Source organism: Spodoptera frugiperda, chromosome 17 (assembly GCF_023101765.2).
Source record: "Spodoptera frugiperda isolate SF20-4 chromosome 17, AGI-APGP_CSIRO_Sfru_2.0, whole genome shotgun sequence".
NCBI classification, from domain to species: Eukaryota; Metazoa; Arthropoda; class Insecta; order Lepidoptera; family Noctuidae; genus Spodoptera; species Spodoptera frugiperda.
Window position 1 is genome coordinate 5,007,260 of NC_064228.1, and position 13,840 is coordinate 5,021,099.

At 35.7% G+C, this 13,840-nt stretch overlaps 2 protein-coding genes across 7 annotated transcripts; both read left to right on the plus strand.

Annotated features, from left to right (window-relative positions):
• Positions 1-2,321: 2,321 nt before the first annotated feature.
• On the plus strand, positions 2,322-4,437 carry LOC118276766 (WD repeat-containing protein 48 homolog). Its single transcript, XM_035595293.2, has 3 exons — positions 2,322-2,484; positions 3,030-3,344; positions 3,823-4,437. Exons 1-3 carry the CDS (start codon positions 2,431-2,433, stop codon positions 3,943-3,945), a joined length of 492 nt encoding a protein of 163 aa, XP_035451186.2. The 5' UTR covers positions 2,322-2,430; the 3' UTR covers positions 3,946-4,437.
• Positions 4,438-5,206: 769 nt separating this feature from the next.
• LOC118276962 (uncharacterized) lies at positions 5,207-13,491 on the plus strand. 6 transcript variants are annotated; one of them, XR_004783717.2, is made up of 6 exons: positions 5,207-5,633; positions 6,312-6,578; positions 6,940-7,285; positions 11,874-11,948; positions 12,955-13,256; positions 13,339-13,489. XR_004783717.2 is itself a non-coding variant. In XM_035595601.2 (4 exons), exons 1-4 carry the CDS (start codon positions 5,583-5,585, stop codon positions 11,933-11,935), a joined length of 726 nt encoding a protein of 241 aa, XP_035451494.2. In that variant the 5' UTR covers positions 5,208-5,582; the 3' UTR covers positions 11,936-12,884. The 6 variants fall into 6 exon arrangements, 1 of the variants encoding a protein (XP_035451494.2); XR_004783719.2 differs by lacking the exon at positions 11,874-11,948 and having other exon boundaries at positions 5,294-5,633; XR_004783718.2 differs by lacking the exon at positions 11,874-11,948 and having other exon boundaries at positions 5,296-5,633; positions 12,955-13,027; positions 13,339-13,491.
• Positions 13,492-13,840: the final 349 nt, after the last annotated feature.

Below are 13,840 nucleotides of genomic sequence, written 5' to 3' on the forward strand. Positions count from 1 at the left end.
CACTGATCCGCATCGTACGCACCGTTTCATCAGCAATGCCTACATGTGATGGGTACTGATGACGTCATACGGGCATATGGACGCTGACCTTAAGTGTCACGCATTACGTTAAAGAGAAATCCAGTAACGGGATGTCACAAACCACGCAGTACAAAAACCTGCTTTTCAGAACCCTGTGTAATACTTACTACGAATACGTAGCTATAAATCGGACCTTCAGCATTCTAATACAAAGAGTATCAAAAATTGAGAGACCGAATAACATATATTATTTGCTAAATATTGTAGGTACATTGACTGCCTCGTTGGCCGAGTAGTCGCACTTGCGCGACTGCCGGGCAAGGGGTCTTGGATTCGATTCCCGGGTCGGGCGAAGTATTACTGGGCTTTTTTCGGTTTTTCGAAAATTTCTCAGTGGTAGCACGGAGTCTGGAAATGTGCCCGGTATATGGCAATAGGCTCACCACCTATTACATGTGACTTACAACATAAATTGTGAAAAGTGGGTGTACACAGTGGCATTACGTGCTTTAATTTGCACCTCTGCCTACCCCTTCGGGGATTAAAGGCGTGACGATATGTATGTAGGTACATACGACAACATTATCTAGTTATTAGGCAACACATTGACACTACAACTCATAACTATCATATACAGCGTTAAACATTAGACGTGCGTGGGTAGATAATTTCATACTAATATGCATAAAAAAGTTTGACTATTACGCACACATCGGTAACTAGATAAATAAATTGTCTTGTGTACATAATAAGGACCAAAATAAATCGAATTTTCTCAAATCACATACTAAACTGCTTATACAAAATTCAAGATAAAAAATCTAAGATATCCCATAAACAATGAAGAAACCCATAATAAATTGAGGAGTTTTGCTGTGGGCTTTGGGCGCAGTCATCAATTCTTGGACCCTTGGAGATTTCCTATCGCCTTATTTATTTAGATAGTCGAAATCCCACAATAATTTATATGTATGTGCGTGTGCCTATATCAATAGTAAATTTAGAACGATATTTTCGATAAAAATAAATATGAGAGATTTTTTTTTGCCTTATAATCTACGAAGAATTTGGGCCTAGTATAAGACTTGGTTCTGAGGTTAACAGATCATCATCATCAATAGCCTATAAGTGGCTACTGCTGACGAGAGGCCTCTTCTCGCACGGAGAAGCCCAGGTCTCGTATCTTCGTATCACATCTCTGGTGGGAAAACACTCTAAGCCAAAATCTTTCCGGAACTACGGACTACCAGCGGGTTGATCGGGGCTCCGGCTCGAAAAGCAGGAGTAGAAACGGAGTGGTTTTTAGTCAATAAGAGTCTGACACTCCCTCTCGCCTCGCCCAAGTCGGAAGCAGGCATTGGATGATTTTCCCCCCTCAAAAAAAAAGTTAAGTTAAATTATATTTAAGTTATTGAAATTGGTAGTAAGTGTAAATAAGGCTAATAATAATCAGTATAGTTTCATTTCTTAATTTACATACAAAAAATCTTTTAACACGATTTCGTTACGAACCGGAGTTCACCGCTCCGTGTTAAGTGATCCGTTTCGGATGGCCGGCTTTAAATGTGTCCACATACTGCGGTGGTGTTAATTACGGTCCGTTTCCGATTTCACAAACAAGATTTTACCTAAGTAATTAAGGATGAAAGAATATTTTGTTATGGAATGCCGGAATGGTGCCTTGATTACGCAGAATGTGTACTGGGTTCATTATAACATACACCTTATTAATTCCCAAAGGGATAGATAGATGTACAATGTAATAACTACACACATTTCACCTATTACTGAAAATTTCACATCATCACATCAACAGCCTATAAACAGCCATTGCTAACCAAAGCCTCTTCTCGCATGGAGAAGGTTTGAGCATTAATCACCACGCTTGCTCAATGCGGGTAGTCACTGATTAATTATTGATTTTCGGCTTTTTGAGATATAACTGGAGATAATATTATTTCTGCTATAGAAGAATATTTTAAAACAAACTTATTTAGATTACATAAGGTTAAAAGTCTACATATTAACTTCTGTTTGTCTACCCGGAGCTGTGGGCGACCTAACGGGTCACCTGGAGCTCCAGCTAGCAGGAGTAGGAACGGGAGGTTTTAGCCAGAAAGAGTGCGACACTCCGAATATAACTATTTCCCTCAAAAAATATACTTTTATAATTTTACCCTGGCACCACAAGTGGTACTGCTGGCACCAGCCATGTAGTTCGTTTTTTTTATTGATATTATGTATTTAGTTTTCGAAAAAATAAAATCGTAATTTTTCACACGTAGTATTCGTATACAGTCATAAAATACGTAGATCTAAATTTAATCATTGATTCAAAATTAATTAAAATCACAGAAGTGTAAAGTTTGTTTAAACCAAATATACCTATATTTTATTTGCTAGAGCGACATGGTGCTGACTGTACACACCGGTCTTCAATTCCTCATAGCAATTTGCACAATAGTAAATATTTATTATTATAATTTATAGTATTTTAAATATTGTTTACTTTCTGAAGCTGTTCAGAGGAACAAACCTTTTTTGGGAGGAAGTATCATCCAATGACTTCCCCTACTTTGGGTGAAACGAAAAGGAGTGTCAGACTCTTACTGATTAAACACCACTCTGTCCATACTCTTAGTTTGAGCTGGGACTCTGGTAATTCGCAAGATTACCTGCAGTTCCGGAAAAACATAAATCCTAAAATTGTTTGTGTTCCGTCTTCTTTTCTGGAGTTCACCTGGCAATTGCATTACTCGTATAGTCGTACTTGAGAGAAGTCTAACTTTATCTGCCTTTTTTGGATTCCCTTTCTTCTCCTGAAATAATATCTTCCGATTAGTTGGGCGTGATCCAAATCCAATTGTTCATATCTCCATCTCTAGGTCGGCCTTCAAAGTTTTAATGTTAGTGTATTAGCTGTCAAGGCTACAACTACAGGAGTTGCAGCAAAAATACTTTTGTAAATATATAAACGTTCAAATAATCTCTAACTTCATCTTTTACAGAATGGCCTTAACTCCCATCCAACAAGAAACATCAACAACGATCGTCCCTTAGGGGTCCTATCAGAGCTCATGGGCAACAATGGCAAGAAACCTTTGATTGTGGTGATAGACACTAACCGTAGTCCAAGGGATATAGAAGAGGTGTTTCAACAAGCGTCAGCAGCTCGCGAAGACCACAATGATGACAATCGGCACAATAAGAAGAACCGTCACAATAGCAAACGCAATTTGGATAATGATTCTAATAACAATGTAAATAGTTTGAATGGCTTATCAAAAGATGCCTATGAAGTTGTCATGTATGATATTCTGAAGGTAAGAATTTTACTACTACTACCGGTTCTCAGTTTGACCTGTATTTATGTTTATTCGCGATTAGCTCGCGGTTGACTGAACCGATTTGGGAACGGTTTTCGGCAAAGTGTTTTTTTAAACTTTGAGGGGCGAAAATCATCCAATGTCTTCTCCCGCCTTGAGGAGTGTCAGACTCTTGCGGTCAAAAAACCATCCCGTTTTTACCCCTGCTTTTCGAGTCGGTAAACCGCACTTAGGAATTGATTTTAGTATATTTTATAAGTTACTACTTATTTTTCCGACTTCAAAAAACAGGCCGATTATTGAACCGATTTTGATGTGGTATTCAGCATAGTATTGTTTAGACTTAAGAAAAAGTTTTAGGGATATTACGTATCATCCTCGCTCATTATACCTGACATCATAAATTGGAGGCGGTAATAAAAACTAAAGTAGTTTTAGTCCACCTAACATTTTGCAATCTTTATTTTTTTTACAGGCCAGTCGCCTCCTTTTAGATAAGCATCAACAACAAGAAACTAATCGTATGTACACAGCTGAACAATGCTCAGATTCCAAAGATAAAAGCAGTTGCGGGGGAAGTGACAGTAACCAGTGTTAATAATCCAAATCATATTGTTTGTTCACCGATTGGGGCAATTTTTTAGGCAATATCTATCGTGGGACATACCCACTAAATCAATAGAAAACATAATAGTATGGCAATAGGCTCACCCTTACATGAGACTTATAACACAAATGATGATAATTGGGTGTATATTGTACAGTGGCATTACATGTCTTAATGTGCACCTCTGCCTACTCCTTCGGGGATAAAAAGGCGTGACAATAATACTGGCAGCGCTTGCTGCTCGTGAATAAGAGTCCCGGTGTGACTTGTAACTAGTTGAGCTTCTCTCGAATAGTTCAAAATTTGTGCTAGTGAGGCTTACGGTTTTTCCATCCTTATCATCAACACTTTTTCAAGTTTTGTTACGGAGTATACCTTAAGCGATTTTAGCGCCTATAGCAGCTCTAAAACAATCATTCTCATGTCTGGTTAACTATTTATATTGTACTCATATATCAATAAAATTTTACTCAACTGAAGAAAGGCTTTTAATTTTGAAAAGAGTTCATCTAAAAATTTAACAATCACAACGTGGGAGAATGAGCCTGCTCGACCGAAGTGATACCACGGTCTCACAGACAAACGACGTGAAACAACTTGCGTCGTGTTTCATTGTATGAGCGAGGTTACCGGTGGTCCAATTTCCAAATTTTCCCAATCTCCGATTCCCCAACAACCCTCAAATTGACGAATGCATCCAATCGTCAAAAACAGTTTTCATTGTGTTTAAGTCAGACGCACGCATTTGTCTTTCGGAGGCCGTCTATTGTTGGTGAAGGATGCATGCATTCGTCAAATGATGCAACGTGGTCATTAGATATCTTGTGGCTAATATATCTAATAATGACGATGATGATTATTCATATGAATAAAAAAACACTAAAGAAAATTACTACACCATGTTAACAGCAAATTTTTCAATCCAAAATTGCTTGTACATGGTATTTGCACATGTAATTAAAAAACCTAAAACAATAAAAGGAATCGTGTTAGTTACAGTATTTATAATTCAAGAACGGCTGAACCGATTTAAATGAAACTCGGTAGAGAAGTAGCTTAAAACCAGAAAAGGGATATAGGAAAGTTCTTATATCGGAAAAAAGCCTGGATTCGGGAACAATATGTTAAAATTCTGAGACTCTCTGTCTTCTAACTTAATGAACCTATTTGAGTGAAATTCATAAAGCCCAAATTCTGTTAGAATTGATTATTTCACGCAAATGAAGAATCACAATTCAGCCCTGACTATCTGAGCTACGGAATGCCTTGCGGGCGCGCTCCGGAGTAGAAACGGGGTAGTTTTTAGTCAGTAAGAGTCTGACAGTCCCTCTCTCCTCACCCGGCGACAGAAGTCATTGGATGACTTTCTCCCCGTAAAAATATGCCCTGAGAATCTAAAAATTTCTGTATCTACCAATCAACTCATTCATAACATTTCATTACTTACTAATACAATGAGACATTCTATTTATTGTTGCTCGTCTATTAGAAGGAAGATTGTCATTGTATGACAACAGTATGATTATATACCAACTATTCTATTGTTCCGAAATGACGTCACCAATCAGTCACTAATTAAAAATTATAAAGTTGTAAAGTAAACATTATTGGTCATTACATTTCCCGACATGTGGCTGGGAGCACGGAGTTTTCAAATCATCTTGATTGTATCCATAATCGTAAGGCTTTTTATAATAATAATTATTATTATTTGTTATATCTACTACTTTCCCTTATGTTTTAATAATAAGTGGTGTGTGATATATTAAATTATCTAACTAAAAATAACGGTTTACTCACGTAAATTAAAGTGGGCTGCGCGATGTTGCCACGTTTGGGCACGGTGCTCTATGATACGAAATGAGTAGAGCTTTTCTCAATTTATTTACGTGAGTAAGCCATTATTGTAAGTTAACGTTCTCTTATGTTGTTTGGCTCAATACTTTTTTATTAATAACAGTTAAATACATAAAAATATGTTTTGTGTATGTCAATGTTAATGTGTGTAGTCATCAAGAATAAGGGTTTTTTTCTACATTCTCAGCTAATTATTTTATATTTTATATTTTTTATATGGAAAGATATGTGCTATTGATACGTTCTATGGATGACTTCCCTAATATTGATACTGCGCATTTTCCTTGCACAGCTACATAGAATCAGTGGAAACGGTCACATAATATTACATCTTCATAGCATGGCTCCTATGTCTGGTGGAAAGCCCCTAAAACATTTCTTCTGGAATATACTGAATGGCACTGATCTAGAAAGCATTCAAACTTGTGTTATTACTAATAAGTAAAAGAGACGTTACCTACAGCATCAGTTTCTTTAAAACTAATCGTTTTATTTTCCAGAATGGCCTGCATTCCAAACATTCGATACCGAGAAGTCCATACGATGTTATATCAGAGTTAATGGAAACCGTTTCATCGAACCCTTTGATAGTGTATCTAAACCCAACAGACCTGCCAGATAATTTTTACGATGAGCAGGAACAGCAGAATCCGCCAGCACAATCAATAGAAGATGACCATTTTAATGTTGATCATAAAGCAGCTAAAGTGCAGAGTACAAATAGTTTGTTTAATGCTCTTCTAGGCAATGTTCATAATTATTTAAGGGTAAGTCGTTTTATATGTTCAGTGACTTATCTACGTGTACATTTACTTAATGATTTTATGGTATAAGCCGGTAAACAAGCAGCACGTATCACCTGATGGTAAGCAATCGCCACCGCCCATGGACACTTGAAACACCAGACGCGTTACAATTGCGTTGTCGGCTGGCTTTTGGAGGTTATGGTGGCCACCCACGTAGCGGTATACCTGTACGGTATACCGGGACTGAAGACTTGTGCAAGTATACCGCAGTGTGTGTGTGTGTGTGTGACAAAACTTGCACAAGTTTCGTGACTTGCTGAAGGTTGTTGGGGAATCGAGGATTGGGAAGCGGAGTAACATGGAGTAATTTTTAATTTTACAGGATGTTGACAGTAACCCACTCGAAATACAAAAAGAAAAAGAACTAATGATCACCAACGCATTACGGTCGAGATGCGAGGCTATAGTTAAATGTGAGGAGAAATGTCAAAAAGTGGAAAATAAGAACAAAAGTTGCTCTGATAGTGATCCAAACTCGTGCAATGAAAGTAGTTTAGCGACGACACCAAAACCTTACTGTCCAAAAAGCTGTAAAGCAGTCTTTGATCATCTGATAAACTGCCCACCACCAGCAAATAAGAAAAAGAAGAAAGAACAGAAGAAAAATATAGAAAAGAAGAAGAAAGGCTGTGCTACTGGAAAGACTTTGCCACCGAGCTGGAAACAGGGTAATTTTGCTAGTGATGATGATGATGTTTGTGACGATGATGATGTTTGTTCTGAGTAAAGTACGGAATAAAGTTAGAATTTTATTAAATTTAAATAAACTGATGATTGCTAAACACATTTAAGTATGTACATACAAATTTGTGATCAGATAGACTAAATATTAATGCTGGTGGAATTAATGAGAACAATAATTATATTCTATAAATGAAAAAATACATAGTTCGTAGATAAAAAAAAAATCTATTGGACTAAACATAGCCTCTATAAAGTTAAATCTTAAAACTGACAGTCTTGTCTCTTTTCCCTATTTAAGAAAATCCTTAATATAATATGTATATCCTTCATATTATACTTTTCCCATAACTAAAACTCCACGTAATTGTAGTCGTGGGCATCAGCTAGTAAGCTCTCTTTTTTCTGTTCAAAATCCTTAATATATATCCTCTATATTTTTGCCATAACTAAGAATCCACTCAATTATACGTAGTCCAGGGCATCAGTTAGTAGCAAAAAAAAGATAAAATCTCCACGCTACTAGTCTATCTGTTTATTAAAACCCTTATTGCTTTTTATTTTCAAAGATAGTAAATAGATTATTTATAAGAGGTAGACAGAGGTAGGTAGGTAGAGGTAGGTTCCTCTATACTTGTTATACTCTTTGAGTAGATCTGACGTTACACATTAGTATCTGAAATGTCACAATTATTGTCATTATTTTGCTGAATCCAAAATTATTATAATTAATATTTTTTTATTTATTAAGAAAGGTACTAGGTATAACTTATAATCTAGGATATAGTCCAACAAAACTATACAGGGTGCAGATTTGAAACCATGACAGAACTCGGGAGCATGTTACGGAAGTAAAAAATGTTCAATTTAAAATAAGGTTTCTGGCCAATAGTTAAAAACACAGCTATAATAAATTATTTAAGATTGGCCGTCTTTCAGAATAATTCGTCACCGGCGATTCTGAATATTTCAGAATCGGCCAACATGTCACGCACACAGCGTAACAAGACAGCGTCGAAGGTCAGTGGGCGGGGCTACGCGAGACGCCGCGCGAGTAGGCAGTTAGAAAGCGAAAAGAAAAATAATCACCAACATTTATTAATGACTAGCTTTTGCCCGCGACTTCGTTCGCGTGGAATAGTTACTTCCGGCAAATTTTTGGTTTTATCCACATAGTTCCCAATCTCGCGGAATCTCTTCAAAAATGAGACGTAGAAGATATTCCAGGGAACTCTTCAAAAATCAACATAATGAGCTCTGCGTTTGAATTTAATAGATGTATACTCACTTAGGGCATTGAAAAAATTGTTTAAAAACGGACTTAAACTAAAGAAATATTATAATCTTTCCGAACTTAAGATGAAAACTAACTTAAAACTAAAGAAAGCTACGAATTACGAATTTATAACATTTAAAAAAGAAATTATATTACAACCTATCCTCTATGCTATAATAACCAAGCTTAAACTAAATAATTTAAAAGAAACGACTTAAATCTAATCTATCTAATTAATTAATAAATTAGACTTACAATTTTATTAAAAAACTAACTACAGTAACTACTAATAATCGATATCAAACTAAACCTACGTTAAATAATTTAACCAGAAAACCAGAAAAACCCAACAAATAAACTTATTAATTGACAAATACAACGAAACCAAGATTTAGAATATACGAAACAGCAGGACCACTACAGACAAATAATCATACGACTGATAATACACTTTTTCTACGATAGTACCGAAGCGCTCGGCCGATACCCAACCAAATGAATGTAACGAAACCATAGCGCGATCTATTTCTATTTTTATTTTTTGATTTTTGAAATAAAACTATCCTATGTCTTTTCTAAGGTTCTAAACTATATCTGTACCACAACCAAATCCGTCAAATAGTTGCGGAGATTAATGGTATAAGCATAGAATGTTCGACGTGATTCTTTAATTTGACATAACTTTTTTATTTATGAACCGATTGACATGAAACAAACACTAAATGTAAATTTAAGCATCCCACAATATATTCGTGAAAACCGCATCCAACTCGGATCAGCCGTTTCTGAGATTAGCGCGCACAGACGAACAGACAAACAGACAAACAGACAAACAGACAAACAGACAAACAGACAAAAAAAAGTTAATTACATTTTTGGGTTCGACATCGACATAACAATAACCCCTGCTATTTTTTTTATTTTTATTTTCAATGTACAGACAGCACTTTTCTACGATTTTATTATATGTATAGATTTGATTGTTAACACATTTTCAATAATCTTAGAGTGCAGAAACAATCAATAAAAAAGTAGTACTCGTATCTTCAAAGAAAACGTAGGTATCAGCTGATTCATAACACTACGTACCTAATGATTTACTTATTACGTTTTATTGCAATCCTGTTGGATACTAATAATTTAAAACTTAGTTATTTAAGGTCTGAATTATGAAAACACATCGCTATGAAAAGGTAGGTAGGGATCTAATCCAAACGCTCAGCTGTTTGCGAGCATAATCTTAGGTACCACTACCTACTAACTAATATCAACAAACACGTTGTACGTAGGTAAGTTCAACCCAAAGTTTTATTCGTGTTTTAAATCGAATGATGTAAAATTTTGTTTCCTATTTGAATTAAGTCGTTACTATTAACCATTAATTAGTAACTGACTATAAGTTTACTTATTATTCTGCGCCATAGATACAGTATTTATCAGTTGATTCATAATAGCTAATGAATTATGATGTATTAATTAAATTTTATTGGCATCCTGCTGAATACGTAAAACAACCAATTTCAAACTTAGAATCGTAAGATCGGGATAATAAACACACATAGGTAAGTAGGTAGTCCAAGCGCTCAGCTGTTTGCGGGCGTGATGTTAGATAAGTAGTTTACTAACGTATTCTGTCTACCTAGATACATTCAGTTCAAAGTTTTAAATCTAAAAATGGTTTCATCCGCATAACCTACGTACGTACTACGTACCTATCACCTACTTTATTGTTAGTTTGTTATTGCCTAACTAATTTCTAACAATTAGTATACTACTTACCTACTTATTATCATTTCATGTATGTTCCTGCGGTAGTTATCAGCTGATTCATCGTAGGTACTAGTTAAGTAATGATTTACTTATTACGTCTTATTGCAATCCTGCTGAATATCGCTCAGCTGTTTGTTTCATTTTTGTGTGTTGGAACAATTTCTTTAAATTCATCAATCCTATTGATGCGTTCTTAATCCGATCTAAAATAAACTAGTTTCTGCTAGCGGTCTAGCTATTTAATCTGAATATCGCAGTGGCGGGCAACAACCGATACCATAACGAGTCGCGGGTTCGATTCCAGCATGGAACAACTCTGTATAAGTACCTAATCCACAATTTGTTGTATCGGGTCTGGGTGAGACGTAGTTATGTGAATTCAGTAGTTATGTAAAAATTGATATTTAGAGAGCCAAAACTACTAATGTAATTTGAAAGTTAATATCAAAATACGCATTGTACGAGTAGGTAAGTGTCCAAATGTTTATTCGTGTTTTAAATCGGTGGATTATAAAATTGTCGGTCAGTGGGTAGCCTTAGGGGCGGATTTGTCTTTCCTATTTATGCATTGATATTCCGCATACATACCTACGATAGTTACCAGCTGATCAGCTGATTCGTAATAAGTACATACTAAATGCGTTTCCTATTGGTGTAACTAATAAACAATTTCAAACTTAGTAATGGGCCAGTGGGTATCCTTAGGGACGGAATGTACAAGTAAATAAATTACATAAATATCTACCTGTGTCACTCGGAGTCCGGAGATTTTGTTCGTCTTGGTAATCTACCTATGCACAGTAACATAGGTATGCACTACGTCACTGATTGACTATTGTAACACTAAGACACTTATTTTGAATGTGTTTCAAGCACTAAACTTCTTACAGTCACTGGGTAATAGTCAGCATACGTAATTGTCATGCCTGTGTAGGTATTTTCTGGTTAAGACGAACATTTGAATAACTCGACGGAGAATTTTTCTACCGGTGGCGGGAAAGTAAACTACCTAGACTAAGTGTCTGTTATCATCATAAACACTAAACTTTGATAATTAATAAGACGGGAGTTCAAGGTCATGCATAAGAAATTTCGCAAGCGACTGCCACCGGCAGTGCCAAAACATAAACTGAATGCGTGTGCGTGCGCGCCACAGGGTGAGGGTGCTAGGGGGCGGAGCTTGTGGAGCGTTCGCGTTTCTTATTGGAATTTTAGGGAATTGGTAATAATGTCAAATACGTGTTTGAGTTTGTGTGCGTGTAATGCCGCGTTTTAAGCTAGTTACATAACGTTCGAAATGTGATAGGCGTAGTTCTCACTTACGGATTTGCGAATTTTACAAAAAAATTAAAAAAAAAATTTCCCATTTTTTTTATTGATTTGGACTCAGAATCGATAGCCGAGTCACCTCCTTGAATGCGTCTCGTTTTTAAAAATACACCCTGTATAAGTATATAGTTTATCTATTGTTTATATTATTTTGTGGTATGTTATTTATATTACAATTCAATACTTTTATGTTATCACAGCGCACATGAAAGACGGTATTCATAATAATAGCAAGAAGTCTGGAGCTACAAAGCACGCATAATAACCCAAAAGCGGTAAAAACGTGTTAAAAGATGTTTTGTTGTCATAATTTTCATCGATAACAAATTTTGTTGGTAGAAATTTAGGCTAAAATAACTAAATAGTTAATAAAAGTCCTATTGTGTAGGTACGTTACTTTATCTTTGAACTTAACAAAATCTTCTCATTGTCATTTTCTTTTTATAAATGGATAAGATAACTATGTACAACTTGGTTACAATTTTATTGTAACTTCTGTGAGACATACTAAATTAATAATTATGTTATCGGCTTACTCGCGTAACTGTTTGACGAGGAACTCGACTAGTTTCAAGCCATGCTAGAGGCTTATATTATTCATCAAACAGTTGCGTGAGTAAGCAGATAGCATAATAATTAACTGTCTTGGTCTGTCGTTTTTAAAAATCTTAAAATTTCTTGCTGTTTTTGCTTTTTTGTCTAAACCTATAAATTATATTTTAGTCTTTTGAAACAATATTGTCCATAAGAAACGCTTCGGAAAGTATCTTCTTCTCATTCGTATCACTCTTGACAGAGTGGTCGTGGTCAACACGTAGTGTCTGTGGGTTGTGTGGCAGATGTTGCTCGCCTCACGATGTCCCGCCATCGCTCCCTGTTGGTGGTCAATCTGGTGCACTCGTGCACGGGGTTACCAACCATTGCCTTGACTTGATCGGTCCATCGCATTGGAGATCGTCCACGGTCTAGAGCCCTCCACTTTGCCTTGGACAACAAGGCGATCCAAGGAGTCGTTGTCTCGCCTTGAAATCGAAAAGTATAACGTTTCTCAAAAATAGACCGTTCTTCTGATAAACTTTTCATACGACAAACTCTCCGATCCTTATAAGATTTGGTAAATTCAGTAGGTATTATCTATGTTTATAACTTAAATGTTTGTAAGAGAACTGTTGTGTTGTGCGAGTATGTAAAATTTGTTAACAATACGTTTTTATGAATAACAGATAAGACTTGATTAAAACCAGTCAAATGGAACGTAAAATAAACGAAAATTTTATACAGTTTACAGGTACTGAAGAAAATGGGAACGAATCGGACATTGATAGTGCAAATAATAATTTTAATCATAATAATTGTAAGGTTATGGCAACTTGTAAATTATTTCTTAAAGAGAAAAATCCCAGGGACGTTAACAAATGGAACAGGCATAACAAACATTCTATAATAAATGTAGAACATAATACTCGAAGAATAGATCTAAACGATGCTGGCTTTAATATTATTGGACACGAAGATATTAGAGATTAGCAAATCTTGAAGCGAACAATTGATATATTTTTGCCTTTGTCTCATCCCAAACCCAAGTATAAAATTCTCTTCTATTCTATCTTCTTTTAGATTCAAATTCCCGAAAAATATACTAATGATAAAACAATTACCTTTCAGAGAAGCTTCCCAACTGGTGCATTTAAAGATCACCTTTTAAATGACTTAGCAGAACAAGTTGGGAATGATAATAAGAAAACTCTAGTTGTTTTGGTGGACACTCTCAATAAACATAATGATAATCTTGATGATCAGATTATAAGGAATGAAGAAGAAGAAGCCTTGAATGAAATCGATAATGCTTTAATAAATGACAATTATCACAATTTACTGTATAGTCTTTTGAGAGTAAGTATGTTTTTTTACTTTGAATAATAGGGATTAGTATTTTGCCAATAGAAACACCAATATACTCACAATACAATGATTTTTTACTTTTCAATCCGGTTGTTGAAGTATTTTCAGCATGTGGTGTGCAGCACCACCCTCCACCTACATGCAGCAGTGATCCGCAAATTGTTGCTTTGGATCTGGGTGTCATGTATATGTGAAATTGTATATTTCTGACCTACTAGACAGGAGAAAATCCTAGAGCAGGGCAACGTTTTGGTACTAAAAATAA

What these genes read in the sequence shown, in the direction of transcription:
- LOC118276766 (XM_035595293.2), top strand. Translation starts at nt 2,431, where the DNA reads ATGGTGCTGACTGTACACACCGGTCTTCAATTCCTCATAGCAATTTGC. An exon ending in TCATAGCAATTTGCACAATA is followed by an intron (nt 2,485 to 3,029) that starts GTAAATATTTAT and finishes CATCTTTTACAG; the next exon opens with AATGGCCTTAACTCCCATCC. An exon ending in TCATGTATGATATTCTGAAG is followed by an intron (nt 3,345 to 3,822) that starts GTAAGAATTTTA and finishes TTTTTTTTACAG; the next exon opens with GCCAGTCGCCTCCTTTTAGA.
- LOC118276962 (XM_035595601.2), top strand. Translation starts at nt 5,583, where the DNA reads ATGTGGCTGGGAGCACGGAGTTTTCAAATCATCTTGATTGTATCCATA. An exon ending in TCTTGATTGTATCCATAATC is followed by an intron (nt 5,634 to 6,311) that starts GTAAGGCTTTTT and finishes TTTATTTTCCAG; the next exon opens with AATGGCCTGCATTCCAAACA. An exon ending in ATGTTCATAATTATTTAAGG is followed by an intron (nt 6,579 to 6,939) that starts GTAAGTCGTTTT and finishes TTAATTTTACAG; the next exon opens with GATGTTGACAGTAACCCACT.